We start from the raw sequence: 16,572 nt of genomic DNA, 5'->3' as shown, positions 1-16,572 counted from the left end.
ACCATGATCGGGTACAGACAAATAGTGACGTAGTTTATTATTTTTAACTAACAGTAAAACATTACTGTTTAGCAAAAACACCCAAATATAATTATAAGTGTAGCAGCAATGTCAGATGAAGAGGTCCCGTCCACGTCTAGGGATCCCGAAGGAGACAAGGACGAGGTGAGCTAGGGATTTGCAATGTATTTGCAAGAGGCTTTCATGTGCAAACTAATCGACGGTACAGAAGTTTGATATTTTTTGGTTCGTTACAATTGGGGAATATGGCGGGAAGAGGGCGTACAGAATAACATCTGCAGCAGACAGCAGTTGTCGTTAAATAGTCTATATGATAAACAGTTGCACTCTGTTTTATTAAACTACCATGGTTTGAAAGCATTGCAAGAGAGACTATAGCTTTGTAGAAAGTAGTGGGCTTTGTGAAATTCTGGTATGCCAGGGTTTCTGTCCATGTGCAGTACAAAGAAACTACAGGCAGATGCCAGATACTAAGAGCTAATGTTGTTAGAATATAGTCTTCAGTTAAAACGCCATGTAAAGAAGAGCAGATACATGATATGGATTGCCATGTAGAATAGAGCTATCTTCAATCTTAATATAGAATACTTAGATTACTAACTATATATATATATATATATATATATATAATATATATATATATTATATATATTATATACGTTTATATATGTATATATATTTATATTATTATATATCTTTAGCAAAATATTTACGTTTTATACAAGTACTCAGTACTACTACATTGAGGTCTGATGAAAAAAACCAGTCAAGAATAATTTTTCAGTTCTTATTATAAATTGTACAGGTTTTTGCAATTGTTCCAAAACTTAAATGTAAAAAACATGTCCAGCCCCACATAATAATAATAATAATAATAATAATAATAATAATAATTTTTGTTTTTTTTTTTTTTTTTTTTTTTTACATTCCAACACCGTTTGCATGCAATCAACTGCTGAGTCTCATATGACCTGTTGCCATTACCCCCCCCCCCTACCCCCCCAAAGTGACCCGACCCCCCCCCCCCCCCATGATTCTAATAACAAACTGAAGACCTCCTCAAATGCTGCTTTTGATTTCTAATCCTAGATTTGAGACACACATGGCAAGATACTATTTTCTTAACCAATGGCTCCTTTTTGGATGTAAAATATTTTGCTGTAAACCGGGATGCGCACAGAAACTGAAGTTTTAAATGAGCGTTTTATGAATTCCCTGCTTTATTTTAGAAAGAGGATCCTCCTTTCCAGCTCAGTGCTCCTCCCAAAGCCACCAGCAAGGTAGAAACAGAAGCTGACCCAGAGTATGAGGAGAAGAGGGTAAGAGATTCTCCCGGTGTCCGCCTGTCCCTTTAGAAAAACTTACTGTGGTAAATGTGCACCCTGCTTGCACTGCACTAAGAATTTGCTATACTTTATTATACGTCTTGTTATATCACAGTGTATCGCTTACAGCATGATTTCACTGCTCCCAAGTATTTCCTTGCTAGATTTACCCAGGTTTTTCAGAAAATGTTGCTTATGTGCAATTTATGCTTCCCAATGGTTACTTTAAGTTCCCACAGTATTGCCAGTTAAAGCACCAAACTAGTGCAGGCAGTAATACTATACTGTCAATCAAAACCTCCTTAAAGTACTATTAACCAGTGAGTTTTTGTATTTATTTTTCTACAGAAAGCAGATCGAACCAACAGGTTTGAATTCCTGTTAAAGCAGACAGAGCTCTTTGCCCACTTTATTCAGCCAGCTGCACAGAAGACCCCCACATCTCCCCTGAAAGTCAAGCTGGGACGGCCGCGCGTCAAGAAGGACGAGAAACAAAATCTGCTCTCCGTTGGCGAGTAAGTCAGCTCTTGTTATTGCAAAGGGTCAGGAAATAGTCTTGCAAGGGGATGACCAGCCTTGGTGGTGGAGTCATGGTCTCTCCAGGAATGAAGCAGGGCAGAGCAGGGTGTTTGACCTGCGCTGGAAGGGGCATTTTTAAATGAATTATCCTTCCATACTACAGCCGACTGAGCACTGTGTAAGGGCAATTTAAACAGCTGGGCAGGAATTCATATCTGTATGTTTTACAGCAAATGTAGCAGCTTTGCAGATTAGGTGTGGACTAGTCGTGTTTTAATGTTTAGTAAAAAGACCAGTGAAAATCCAATATTCTAAATACACACCTGACTGTATGTGGGCTCCAGCAATGAGGCAGGGGCAGGAGAAAAGAGACCGGGTAAGTGTCCTTCAGTTGTCACCTATAGCGAACAGGAAGAGCTATTCAGCCTCATATCACTGTTTAAGTCATTGAAATAGTCCTCCCTGGCTGTGGTACATCTTTAACCAAATGGTTGATTCACTGGTTGCTTTAAGATCTTCCACTAAATACATTTTGTGTCTGGGAGGCTTATGAAGGGGCATTTTCAAAAGCTAGGATAGATATTTTCAATCCTGGAAGCCATGCTTTAAATGAAAGTTATAAATTATTTTAATGAAAGTTACATTTTATTTACAATTATTTTCCAGGCAGATTTTAATTACAGTTACTGAGGTATTCTTCAAGACAGTGATCAGTTTCCAGATGATTAGTTGATTAGCAGCAAATTCACTGCACAAGTATTACGCCTTGACTTGTATTTAAGGTGAATTAAAGCTATTTAATATATTTGTGTTTTAGTAACATTTTTAGAAATACTATTTTTGTTTAAAAAACAAGTGTCTTGTAAAATATCTTAATGCATTATAATATATATTAATTTATTAAAGTAATTACAGTAATTTTTTCTTTGTTTAACTATGTGTGTTTTGCCATTTTCTGCTCCCTTACATTCAGGAATGACAAACTTGTGCCTATGCTACCTATATTTATAGTAATCATGGACCCTCACCTGTTAACAATAATTGGTGACAAAAGGTTAATTAGGTAACATGCTAGTTAACTCAGAGAACATCTAACAAAGACACTTTTATACTTAGGCCAGTGTTCTAACACAGTGTTATACACATTTCAGACTTTTAACTGACTTGGGCTTCAGACTGAAATCCCCTTGCTTTGGGTGACCATTTCATTGAAATTGACAAGATTTACATTTTCATTTAAAAATTAAATTTTAGCTTATATAAGTATATGTATCATCAATGAAATATTAAGTGTTTATAGACAAGTTTACTTGTCTAGTTTTGACTGGTACTGTATATATATATATATATATATATATATATATATATATATATATATATATATATATATATATATATAAAATGTTCGTGGTATAAGGAGTCTTTTCAAGCGGAATGCCAGTGATGAAGTGTGTTTTGCTTTTAAAGCTAACAGTTGCCCAGTATGATTACACTTGGGAGGCCAGTGAAAGATATGGAATTATTAACATGAAAACATTCAAAGGGGATGCCTCCAATTTCCTTTTAATGTAGGCCCCTCAATTACCATGGTGATGTCAGAAAGGAAGAGGAGGCAGGACCAGAACAGAGTCAATTAGTGGCAGGATTACATTTGGACAGGTCAGGAACTCATTTGGGAAAGTAGGGGTTGGTGAACCGAAAACAAAGAAAGGTTTGGATGCAACAGTTTTAATTTATCCCGTCCTCCTGTGTAAAAATGTGAATCATGTTGTACATTCCTGAAAATGCAAGCTACAGTACTGCATGTGTCATCTGAGTGTTCTCTGTGGAATGGTGGTTGTAGAATTAGAACACGTTTTGAGTGTCTGTTTTGAATTATATTTCCGTTCACCGTGCATCATTTCCATTAAAACCAATGACATGCTCTTACAACAGATGAAAGCTCAGACAAATGTTAAATTAATCTTGAATCTTGAATACTGCAACTGCATTAAAAAAAAAAAAAAAAAAAAAAAAAACAGCAGACTAACTTGATTCTTAAAATAATTCACAAAGGTATGAGTGGGATTTGCATTCAAATTTAGTAGTGCCCTGTGTTTTAAGGTATGTATACTGGTATGTTTAACCTCTTCAAAAGTCTTGGACTAACACGATAGGTAAAATGTCATGGCTTGGTATATTATTTCTATGTTATTAAAGCTTTCGTTTTTGTTAAAGTTTGCACGTTGTTCCCTCATACCCTTACACTGTAAATAAGGTTATGGAAGGTCCTAAATTTTGCACATAAATGTAAAACAATAAATGTTTGCAGTTACCGACACCGGCGTACAGAACAAGAGGAGGATGAGGAGCTGCTGTCCGAGAGCAGAAAGACAGCCAATGTCTGCGTGAGATTTGAAGAATCCCCTTCCTGTAAGCAATCTGAAGATACCTCTCAGCCGGTTGTCTTTGCTGACAAACAAAAGACATTTTATCATTGATCGGTGCTTCTAAACGATATTAATGTGAAAGTACTACAGTACCAGTGAGGGAAGCCAAACTAATATTGAAATTTAATCAGCAACCTAACTTTTAATTAATTGTTCTTTTAATGAATGTCTTGAACGTCATTTCGCTGTGTTAATTGCTTCTGTGGGTTGAAGTAGGCCATTTTTGTTCTTGCAACTGTTATGCTAAATTAGCGAGCCATTCTTTAAAGTAGTCATTTACTTAGGTCCACCTTAGTTTGCAAACACTAAAAAGAAAATGGAATGCACTCTATTTCTGTTTAATTGTGTATTTTATTTGTTATAGATGTAAAAAATGGAACGTTGAGAGACTATCAAATTAGAGGACTAAACTGGATGATTTCACTCTATGAAAATGGCATTAATGGAATTCTGGCTGATGAAATGGTACTCATAATGTCTATTTTAATGTACTTTATTATTTAAAAAAAAATTAGAGTATTACTACTCTATGACTATGGGAACCACTGTATATACGTACTTTGTAAAAAAAAAAAACTGTCAATTGCTATCCATTGCAGTTTCTCAATTTCACATTGGAAATGTATAGGCAGGCATGTTACCATTTTAAATACTGCATGTGCCCTTATAGAGAGATACAAGATTGTGCTAGATATTAAACACTATAATTCTTGCAGCTAGAGATCTCTCTTATTCGTGTTTATTCTACATGTTTGTTGTTTTTTTAATTCTTTTTATACCTTGCGACGCAGGGTCTGGGGAAGACTCTGCAGACCATTGCATTACTCGGCTATCTCAAGCACTACAGAAACATTCCTGGACCCCACATGGTCCTGGTCCCGAAATCCACTCTCCACAACTGGATGAGCGAGTTCAAACGCTGGGTGCCCACCCTGCGAGCCGTTTGCCTCATCGGAGACAAGGATGCAAGAGTGAGTGGGTGGAGAGATAACAAATGCAACAGTCGACCCTCTGTACTTGAGTTTCCCGACATTTCTTTCTCCTACTGTTAGCTTTTAGACTGAGATTTAGGCTTTTCAGAGATTTTGGCCATGGAATTCATGGGAAAAGAATAATTTTGCATTCTACTGTTATTTTTTAAAAACTTTTTATTATGCTTCATAGTGATATTTTAATTACACACACTTGTATTCACTATGGTGAACACAAAAACTAAAAAGAAAAACACTTTTTAGGATGTGACCTGTCACTCTTGAGCATAGTGCTGTTGACTGACAGCAGCCATAAAATAATAACAATGTGACCTCCCCCCAACTAACGCTTAAATCATGAGTCAGGCCGCCTTCATCCGTGACGTCATGGTGCCAGGGGAGTGGGACGTCTGTGTCACGTCGTATGAGATGGTCATCAGAGAAAAGTCTGTCTTCAAGAAGTTCAATTGGAGATACCTGGTCATAGACGAAGCGCACAGAATAAAAAACGAGAAGTCGAAGGTAGGAAAGGATAGCAGAAAAGAGTGCTCTATTTTATTCCATCATTTGGCTTTACAGCCGTGGGCAAAAGTTTTGCATCACCCATGCAGAATGAACTAATTTTGCTTCATAAAGTCGAATGAAACCTGCTTGCATTGCATACCACTTTGTAGTTTTACATATGCTACAAAACAAAACATTTCATTTCAAAATCTAACATGAAATACCGTACTACAATTATGGCTTCCAGTATACTTTTGCAATTTCATTTTCAAACTTTTGGCCATAGCTTTTCTTCTCTTTTTAATTGCATTGATGTATTTTTTTTCATAGCTGTCTGAAATAGTTCGTGAGTTTAAGACGACTAACAGGCTGCTGCTCACCGGGACGCCGTTACAGAACAACCTTCACGAGTTGTGGTCCCTGCTCAACTTCCTCTTACCCGACGTCTTCAACTCTGCTAATGTGCGTTTACTTTACTTCTGTCTCCTGACTCATTCATGACACTTTTTGTTTTCTGTCATTGTTGCATTAGAACAAAAAAGTAGAAAAAATGCATGTATATAGATACGCACAGTATATCCGGAACTCAGATGATGAAGAAACTTTTCTGGGCTAGCAAACAATACTCTGACTTGGTTTCTGAATCCTCTGGTAAGGTGCGGTTTGCTTCTATGATATCAGTTATTCTGAATTTATGGTTGGTGGTTGGTGGATCTTCGTCTCCTTCATGATTCTCATATCACTTTGGGAATCTGCCCCCTGCTCACAAAAAGGAATCCACACTTCCCCGCGGACCCTGCCCATAAGATGCCTCTTCCAGTTCAAATACACACAATGTTCAAGTAGGAACTGTATTGGTTTACATGCTGTGGTGATGTGCACTGTGAAGGGATCAAGTTAGTTATGTCAAGTTATTTTCCATTTTGTCTTTACCTTGTGTCTCTGTTAGCGTGGAATTGTCATGAAATGATATTGTGTGTTTGTTTTCTTTCAGGATTTTGACTCGTGGTTCGACACCAATAACTGTCTTGGGGATCAGAAGCTTGTCGAACGTCTGCATGCTGTAAGTGCTCCACCTGTACCCTTTGATGATTTTAGCTGTCGTGGCTGTTGACATTGTTTTTTTTTTTTTTTAACGTATATAATTTTAATATATAATAAGCCTACTGGCGTTTTCCCTTTAAGGAATATTTATAGACCTTCTTAATTAGTATTGATGTCATGGGAAGACATCCGCTGTAGAGCAGGTTTAGGAGTTTTTTGTCGGCAGTGTTGACATGTTTATGTTGCAGCTGTTTGGAAGAAGTGTGGGTTCTTCCCAATTAACTTTCCAGCAACGAAAAAAAATAACAAAAAAACTGGCCAGTGGCACTTTTTCATATGAGAAATGTATCCTCTTTCCTTTGAGTTCTTACCTTAAGTGTTGTTCTTTAGGTTCTAAGACCTTTCTTGCTGCGTCGCATCAAAGCTGAAGTAGAGAAGAGCTTGCCACCGAAAAAAGAAGTGAAAATTTACCTTGGCCTCAGCAAAATGCAGAGAGAATGGTGAGGTCGGTTAGCTGCTGTCCTCAGAAACGCACAGAACGGGCTAACAAATGCTTCACCTTTTAATCTCTTTGCATGTGAAGGTACACTAAGATACTGATGAAGGACATCGATATTCTGAATTCCGCTGGGAAGATGGATAAAATGCGACTGTTGAATATCCTGATGCAGCTACGAAAGTGCTGCAACCACCCGTACCTGTTTGATGGGGCCGAGCCTGGGCCTCCTTACACCACCGACACCCATCTCGTCACCAACGGAGGCAAAATGGTGGTGCTGGACAAACTGCTTCCCAAAATGAAAGAGCAAGGTAGGCGTTTTAATGGGTTTATCTTTCATTAGAACCCAAGGGAGATTTATTGGACACTTTAACACGGTCTTGATTTAAACAGGATAGTTCTGGAAATGTTTCCGTAGACCTGTTCTTACATAAGTACTCTTTGAATTTGATCTATATTTTCAAAGAGCATGGTTTGAATCCCTATGCGCAGTAAAAGGTGCATTGGTTATTATTGCTCTCAGTTATTTTCAGTAAAGCAGGATGACATTAATTTCATGCATGAAATTTTGAAAAGCTAAAAAAAAAATAAAAATAAAAAGTAGTTTTGGGCACTAATCAATATAATTTCATTGAAAATCTTTCTTTAAATGCCCATTGCTTTAAGTGGGGGAACAAATAGCGTCCTCATATCAGGTCATCGTGCATTTGTCCCCATATGTAGATTAGAAGTTTTTGTATTTTTATTTTGAAAGTATTTGCATGATAAGAAAGTACCTTATTGATTTCTGTGATAAGGTTCCAGAGTTCTGATCTTCAGTCAGATGACCCGGGTACTGGACATTCTGGAAGATTACTGCATGTGGCGAGGGCATGAGTACTGTCGCCTTGATGGACAGACGCACCATGAAGAAAGAGAGGTGTGGAACAGTGTTGTGCTTGCTGTTTACTCCTCATACGTGAATGCAAATTATATTCTTGCCAGTTACTCAAAACATTATGCAGCACAGTTTGGATTATTCTTTTGAAATATGGAGAAGGATTAAATTATTTATTTATATATACCAACTTGCAGCACGTTAGAGTAAAATAAAATACAATAAATTAAAGCAAGATTTGGCAATATAGGCTGTATTTTAAAGCAAGCCAGAAACAAATCAAAACGTACCTAACGTTAAGTAACCTGCCCTTTTCCAGGAAGCAATAGAAACCTTCAATGCTCCGAACAGCTCAAAGTTCATTTTTATGCTGAGCACCAGAGCAGGAGGCCTTGGGATTAACCTGGCATCTGCAGATGTTGTGATTTTGTACGACTCTGATTGGAATCCACAAGTAGATCTGCAAGCAATGGTTTGTAAACTCCTGTTACTTTGGTGGGGTGGGACTGGGGGGGCAGCTTTTTATGTACCAGTCGTTTTCATTCAAAAAGTTTTGACCCAAAGCGGTACATTTCATTGCGCTGCATCATAACGCTTTACTCAACTTGTGACATGCTTTACATGCAAATAATTCAGCTCTGTACTCTGAAACTGTATCTTTTATTAATCATTATGAGCAAACGTTCCTCAGGACCGTGCTCATCGTATAGGTCAGAAGAAGGCAGTGCGAGTGTTCCGCCTCATCACTGACAACACAGTGGAGGAGAGGATTGTAGAGCGCGCAGAGATGAAGCTGAGACTGGACTCCATTGTAATTCAGCAAGGTATCTTATAACACTGCAGAATTACTCATACAAATGGGCAAAGTCTGGAGCCACAAAGAATATTTAATGTTACAGATTGTATAGGTCATTAAAAAAAAACAAACTTCAAACTCAGTTAGATTTAAACTTTCTCCTGTTCTTGCTCCCATGCGGCTTGGAATTGGTCAGCCTGCAGTTGTTAGCTCTTGATATTTTATCTCATTTATGTTTGAAGTGTATATATTATTACTGTCTAAGCGGCTGCAGTAAGTACTGTAAACAAAACCAAGAACATTAGCTGAAAACTCTTCTGCACTTTCCTGCCACTTGTAAAGAAAGCATCTTCAAAATGTATTAAAGATAATCAATGTGCAGATTAGAAATATCATGCTCGTCTTGTTTTTTGTTTTTTTTTCCCTTTAGGGAGGTTAATTGATCAGCAGTCTAATAAACTTGCAAAGGATGAAATGCTTCAGATGATCCGGCACGGTGCCACTCATGTCTTTACCTCCAAGGACAGCGAGTTGACAGATGAAGACATCAATTCAATCCTGGAAAGGGGTGCAAAGAAGGTAATTAACAAGGACCCTTTAGTTTTCACCTTTGACACCCTCCGTAGTAATAGAATACATTATCCAGCGCCTTATAAACCCAACGCTAGAACCACATTCTTTGATGGCGCAACAAAAAAATTGCATGCATTTGAATGTTTCTAATACATAGATTGTGTTTTATGTGCCTTTTAGACCGCGGAAATGAATGAGCGTTTGGAAAAGCTGGGGGAGAGTTCTCTGAGAAACTTCACTGTCGATACAGAAACTAGTCTGTACAACTTTGAGGGGGAGGACTACAGGGAAAAACAAAAGGTAACCGTACGCATACACTTTCAATCACATTGCAGTGCCTTCATGTTTTAATGTTTACTATTTTGAAAGGAAAGTAGGACAATATATTCTCACCACAATGGATGTCTCAAAGCAAATGCCATCACATATAAAAGGTGTGGCGGTCGCAGTTTTGTGTGATAATATATAATATAAGCAATGGAACTGCCCGCACCGACAGCACCAGTAAGTGTTCTACTTTCTGTTCCTGGGAGGACCGCTCTTATGTGTTCGTTGCTCAGGTATGATGAAGTCTGGATTTAACAAAGATTAGCTACAGTATGTTCTTTATTTATATTCTAGCGTATATACCTGGCTTGGTCCTTCCTTACAGTTAACCTTGGAATCAAGTATCGAGCAAGCCGATCGTTAATGCAGAAGTCTGAATCCACATCGGTGTATTTTTTGTTTTCAGCTTAGTTTGATGGAGTGGATTGAACCACCGAAAAGAGAACGCAAGGCTAATTACGCAGTGGATGCGTATTTCAGAGAGGCGCTCAGAGTCAGTGAACCCAGGGCCCCTAAGGTAAAGCTTTTCAATACAGTTTTAAAAAGACAGAGACTGTGGATAAATTTAAAATGGCTCATTTGGATTTTCTTTATTGTTTTTTGTAGGCCCCCCGGCCCCCGAAGCAGCCAAACATTCAAGATTTCCAGTTTTTTCCACCACGCCTCTTTGAGTTGCTAGAGAAAGAAATACTTTACTACAGGAAGACTATAGGATATAAGGTAAATATCTATTTGCTAGAATTACAAAATGGGAAACTTTATGTACTCTGTTTAGGATAAAGTTGTCACTACTGTAGCCATACGTTTCTAAAACTAGGTATCTGTTCTGTTACCTGCAGGAGAAATAATAGACAGTGATCATAGTAGCATAAAGCGTTTATATCGGATTCTATATCATTTCTATTCAATCTGTTTTTAGTGGGTTAATAATAACAGCAACTAATGCTATTTACTGCAGAGAGACTCCTGGCTTTCATTGGACAGTATAGTTGTTTAAAGAATTCCTCTCGCATGTGGTGCGCTATCAGTCCAATATGTCATACATTTGCGAGTGGTGGATGGTAAATGATGGAACAGACCCAGTGTGCACCGATCGAGCTACTGTATCCAACACGCTGTAAACTCTGCTTTCCCGTTGGATCAAGGTTCCCAGGAACTCTGACCTTCCCAACGCCACTCAAGTCCAGAAAGAGGAACAGAGAAAGATTGATGAGGCCGAACCTTTAACACCAGAGGAGACAGAGGAGAAGGAAAAGCTACTTACCCAAGTACGAAACTCCCCAGCGGCTTTATAGATACGTGATTCTTGGCAGCTTAACTGTTTGTTTTTTTCATTCAGATGGATGAGACATTGAAACTTTGACAGTAAAACGGTTTTAAAGCAGTTTTTTTTTTTTTTTATAAATTTGCCACATTTGTTTACAGTTGATAAGTCTCAATTAAAACTGTGATAGGCTGCTGTGATTTACTGTGCGCTGCACATCACACCTGTACACTATCTGCTGCTTCTTCTTCACAGGGTTTCACAAGCTGGAACAAGCGAGACTTCAATCAGTTCATAAAAGCAAATGAGAAATACGGCCGCGATGATATTGATAACATTGCTCGTGAGGTGGAGGGGAAAACACCTGAGGAAGTCATTGAATATTCAGGTTTGATCTTGTTTTGTATAATTTAAAATACGTATTTATCATAACTTGCAGTATTGTTTTTCACATCCTTACTGTAGTATCATTCAGCAAAGTTTTTTATGCATTACATTATAAATACTGTTTTTGTTTTTGGATTTTTTTGTATTCAGGTCACGCGCAAATAGTGTTCTAATGTTCTAAGAAACCAACAATGTGCAAAACAATGGTTAATGCATTTATTTCTGGGTACCTTTCTGGACAGCTGTTTTCTGGGAACGTTGCAATGAGCTTCAGGACATTGAGAAAATAATGGCACAGATTGAGCGAGGGGAAGCCCGGATTCAGAGGAGGATCAGCATCAAGAAAGCGCTGGATGCAAAGGTGAGGGATGGTCGTGCTTATGAAACTTTACCGTGGTGTATTTGAATCCCGTGAATTAATTCTGCTTTTCCTTGGTTAACCATAGTTTTGACATGCTTAATTTACCGTTGCCCCAGAAATTGTGCTGTCACTATCCTTTTGCTGTCACGCTTTTGCAGCAGTTTACTACAGTAAACTTTTAAAGGGATACTATATATTTCTGTGGTTTGTATTTTGTAAACTATGTCTGTCTTACATTTAAAGATTTAAAGCCAATGAAAAATAGGGCAGTTTTTTTTTTGGTCAACCATTTTCAGCACATCCCCTATGCAAATAGACCAAAGCAACACAGGCAGATTGGTGATAATTGCTTGGTAAGGTCACTAATGGTATTGCTGCATTATTTTGCATGCAGATCACATTACTCTTATTAACACAGTGGCACCACTCGATGCAAGACTAATGCTTTCATCCCTCCTCAGTGGGAATGGTCATGTGTTGCTTGTTTCAGATTGCTAGGTACAAGGCTCCATTTCACCAGCTGAGAATACAGTATGGAACCAACAAAGGGAAGAACTACACCGAGGAAGAGGACCGGTTTCTGATCTGCATGCTGCATAAGATGGGCTTTGATAAAGAAAACGTCTACGAGGAACTCCGGCAGTGTGTTCGAAATGCACCGCAGTTTAGATTTGACTGGTTTATCAAGTCCAGGACAGCAATGGTAAGAAAAAAAAGAAATCAAATACACATCAACAAGAATCGATCCAGTCCGGTCAAAACTGAAATGTAATGGACAAGTTCTGTTAAGAAACGTTGACACTCATTTTAACCCATTAAGTGCCATTGTCCTCGTTTGAAGACAGCCTGCTTTGTCATTTTTTTGGAGCATTTTTAACTGACACCTGCCTGTTATTTTAGCTGTATTGTTATTATAGCTTACTCTAATTTTGTGAACTGCAAAGGTTACGTCTAAATGTACCTGTTAATTCTGTAAAATACAGCCCTTCAGATGCTTTATTGACACCTCAATATAAAATAAGAAACTGAAGCCTCATAGCCGGCCTGACATTTCACTGCTCTGATTACAGGCATGTCTAACTTGACTGTCCTCAAAAATAAGATGCAGCAGTTTGTAGCCAAAAACAAAGATTTCATTTTTTTTTTTTTTTTTTTTTTTCTGTGAAGAAATACTGATTTAGATATGCCAAATTACATACATACAGCGTGTGTTCTGATGCTTTCAAAGAAAAAAAATATTGGGTTAATCACATTTGAACTTTTTTTTTTACGTCAGCCCAATAGTTCATCGATAAGAAGCAATGTGATTGATCAATTGTTATTCAGTGTTTACCTTTAAATTGTTACATTTAATCTACATAAGCTTGTATCACTCAACAGCAACAGATTACTTATTTAATATTTCTTTTTTCTGAATTTACATTACAATAAACAAACTTGACAGCCACAGAATAATAAAAGACACCATCCTTCATTGCTGTAATCCCAAAAGCTCAGCAATCATATACTATATGAGCATTCATTTAAACATTTTTGTTGTAAGAAAAAAGAAACAAGAACAAAAAACTTTGCTGCCTGTCTTTTATAGATCAAGTTATTTTGCAGATAACTGAATGTAATGCAGACTGGCTAGACGTGTCCTTGATAGATTTGACTCACAAACATGCAGTTTCCGCAATAAAATGCCATACACCCTGAAAAGGATACACCCTGAAAAGGAATCTTGTATTTTGCTCATAATTCCTGATGCCCCTCTGAGATTCACTGGTTAGATCATGAATGCATGAGTGTGCTTCCATATCAGACAGGAAGAGGCCGCTGTGGCTGATTATAAACCTTTTACAGATGCGCTGCCCCAGTCAATGTTTATTGCCCCTGTAAAGCCATCTGGTGGACAGTTTCTGTACCACAGGCTGTATGAACTGTGAGATTTTTTTTTTTTTTTTAGTATTTAGAAAACACGGATATATTTTCAAAGCTTTTCCTCCATTCTTTAATTCGCTCCTTGTTCTAGTTTTGTAAAATTAACAGGTGTTTTACCACTTAAAAAACAAAATAAAACTAGAAGTTAATTAAAGACTGGAGTAAACGCTTTGAAAATATGTATTTTATGTATTATATGTATTTCCACAGTATGATAAGGCCCTAAGTTACTGTACCATAGAAGTTAAATTTATTTAATGGTGTGTCTAGGTGTGTTCTTACTTTTGATTAAAAAAAAAAAAAACAGGACTGAATGGTACAAACATGTTGAAACACTTGGTAGATTTTTCTTGGTGTTTTTTTTGGCATTGCTAAAGTATTGCTGCTCTGAAATGGCATCCTCAGGTGTTTGGCATGTTTATTAAGGACATGTATCAAGTGCCTCTTCTTCTAGTAATGCTTGAGGTTTTCATTCAGAATATGTTTTTAACCGGTCATGAAACGTGAAATGCGATTTCCTTTCAGGAACTGCAAAGACGCTGCAACACTCTCATCTCTCTAATTGAGAAGGAGAACATGGAGATCGAGGAGAAAGAGCGTGCAGAGAAGAAGAAGCGTGCGCCTAAAACAGCAGCGGTAAATTAACTTTCACTGTGTTTTTAAATACTCTGTGTAATCAATGCATTATCCCAGCTACCTTCTGCAGGCCTTTGTATTGATACAGGAGATTCAGGTTACAGTGATTTGTAAATGAGTTGTAATTAGCAGCCTTATGTTACAGATAACAAAAGGTAATACAGGTTCGCCCATTTATAATGCTGTAATCTGCTGACTGTTCAGTTTGTCTCAAGTTCTAGTGCCCTGCCATTCTTGACCAATTGCTGTCAATATGAAGGGGCATCTTAAAGGACTAGACAAGTGTAACCAAGAAAGCATTAGCTAGACATAACCCTTGCAGCATTATTTATGTATTTATATATTCATTTTTCTTAATTGTCGTTCAGGCACAGAAAAGAAAGACAGATGCCCCAGATTCCTCAGTTCGAAAGGAAAAGAAAATGAAATCCTAACGTTGCCAACAGACTTAAAAACTGTCACCGAGCCGGCAGTATTCGAGGATCTACGTTTACTATTAATGTGAACTGCAAATGTTAGTGGTGTCGTCTTAGTGCATAGAAAAAAGACCTTGTGCCATTTTGTACATTTTAATTTGCAACACTTCTGATGCACTTTTCATTTGTTTCTGCATTCCAGAATGGATAGTTTTACTTCGTGACGTGCTTCTGTTCAAATGTTTTTTGTTCTTGTTGATTGTCTTGTTAAGCTAGCATGCTGGGATTTTAGAATCTTTACAGTATGGTTTTGATATGCTGCCTGTTTTTAAATAAAACTATGTTTTAAAACCAAAGGATAGGGAACATGTGGAAAAAAACAGTATATTGACCAGATTCTTAGCAAGTTAAGTATTGTTTAAATATACTTAATTGACCAGTTAGGCTCTGCACATATTGTCAGCACTTTTTTTTTTTTTAATTGAAGATATTGTTGATGTATTATGTGTTATTTTTGTTGTTTTATTTTTTGTATTTGTTCCATTATATATAGAGTATATATATATATATATATATATATATATATATATATATATATATTGCTATTAGATTGCTACATTGTATCATTTGAATAAAAATATTTTTTTCTCTTTTTTGTATTTTGTAAATATGGAAATTGCAGAAGAGTGAAGGGAGAAATTTGTATTAGCCTTGTCCATTATTTAACTTTAACTAATGACAGAAATACTGAACAATTCACCAGCGGGGTATAGAATCAGGGCACTGCAATAACTGCAAAGGAGATGGAAAACATCAGATTGTCTGACACTGGTAAAAACAGTCCTGGAAAATGTTTTAAACCCAACAGTCTCTCTCTGTATACCCTTGATAGCCTTCATTCTAATCTGTGCAGTGTTCTGCTCATAGAGGATCTTTCGGCAGCTGAATCCATGAGTGTACATGTCAGCATCACTCTGTAATTTTCCAGCTAGTGTGTGCAGTTTGCCGGCTTAATGATTCAATTGAGTTTTTCTCCTTCTCTTCCCCCTAAGGTGTGAATGCCCAATTCTCAGATTTGAGAGCAGAAATGTAATGTGCTTTTGTTACCAGTTCAGAGTATCTGTGAAGAATGACATTTTGACCTGCGATTTTCCAGATAAGTGACCCTGAGCTGGGAGCCATATTCACAGTTGCTTTATGAAGTGTGCCAGACATGAGGGGATGTGTGAAAGACAGAATACACAGATTGTACTTTGATGAAAATTTAGATGTGTAATAGTGTCATTTTACTCTTGTTTTCTGTATATTCAAGACTCTTATCCAGTATACATTTATTTTGAATGTGAATCGTGTCTTTCACATAATAGTCTTTCCCCTTCCCGTGAAACTTATATATATATATATTATATATATATATATATATATATATATATATATATATATATATATATATATATATATATATATATATATAGGGTAATAAAGTTATAACATTACAATATATTGTACTATGTGCAACTTAATAACATTTTAATAATAATAATAATAACAATAATTGTACACGTACTATACGGTAATGAGTGCTCCACCCTAGACTGAAGTTGTGCACAATCGGAATTAGATTTAAAGTTTCTTGATTCTTTTTTATTATTAATCTGAAGACATACATTGTGACTGATTGTACAGTTTACTGTATACAT

At 37.0% G+C, this 16,572-nt stretch overlaps 1 protein-coding gene across 2 annotated transcripts; it reads left to right on the top strand.

Moving 5' to 3' along the window:
* Positions 1 to 15,355, top strand: LOC121318910 (probable global transcription activator SNF2L1). 2 transcript variants are annotated; one of them, XM_041256108.1, is made up of 25 exons: positions 1 to 165; positions 1,251 to 1,340; positions 1,695 to 1,861; positions 3,438 to 3,524; positions 4,177 to 4,277; positions 4,659 to 4,759; positions 5,086 to 5,265; positions 5,632 to 5,787; positions 6,100 to 6,231; positions 6,764 to 6,832; positions 7,204 to 7,313; positions 7,397 to 7,623; positions 8,110 to 8,231; positions 8,509 to 8,661; positions 8,881 to 9,013; positions 9,416 to 9,564; positions 9,739 to 9,858; positions 10,292 to 10,402; positions 10,492 to 10,605; positions 11,031 to 11,153; positions 11,405 to 11,537; positions 11,779 to 11,897; positions 12,388 to 12,600; positions 14,346 to 14,456; positions 14,825 to 15,355. In XM_041256108.1, the coding sequence occupies exons 1-25, from the start codon at positions 109 to 111 to the stop codon at positions 14,888 to 14,890; spliced, it is 3,144 nt and encodes a 1,047-aa protein (XP_041112042.1). In that variant the 5' UTR covers positions 1 to 108; the 3' UTR covers positions 14,891 to 15,355. The 2 variants fall into 2 exon arrangements, with proteins under 2 accessions (XP_041112042.1, XP_041112043.1); XM_041256109.1 differs by lacking the exon at positions 3,438 to 3,524.
* The last annotated feature ends 1,217 nt before the right edge of the window (positions 15,356 to 16,572 follow it).

This window comes from Polyodon spathula, chromosome 7 (genome assembly GCF_017654505.1).
Source record: "Polyodon spathula isolate WHYD16114869_AA chromosome 7, ASM1765450v1, whole genome shotgun sequence".
Taxonomy (NCBI): domain Eukaryota; kingdom Metazoa; phylum Chordata; class Actinopteri; order Acipenseriformes; family Polyodontidae; genus Polyodon; species Polyodon spathula.
The sequence above is the reverse complement of the archived record's forward strand: the minus strand, read 5'-3'. Positions and strand labels throughout refer to the sequence as shown.

Excerpts from the sequence above, each read along its gene's own strand:
- LOC121318910 (XM_041256108.1), top strand. The coding sequence starts at position 109 with ATGTCAGATGAAGAGGTCCCGTCCACGTCTAGGGATCCCGAAGGAGAC. Across the intron at positions 1,862-3,437 it reads AATCTGCTCTCCGTTGGCGA|GCCCCTCAATTACCATGGTG; the intron begins GTAAGTCAGCTC and ends CTTTTAATGTAG. Across the intron at positions 14,457-14,824 it reads GTGCGCCTAAAACAGCAGCG|GCACAGAAAAGAAAGACAGA; the intron begins GTAAATTAACTT and ends ATTGTCGTTCAG.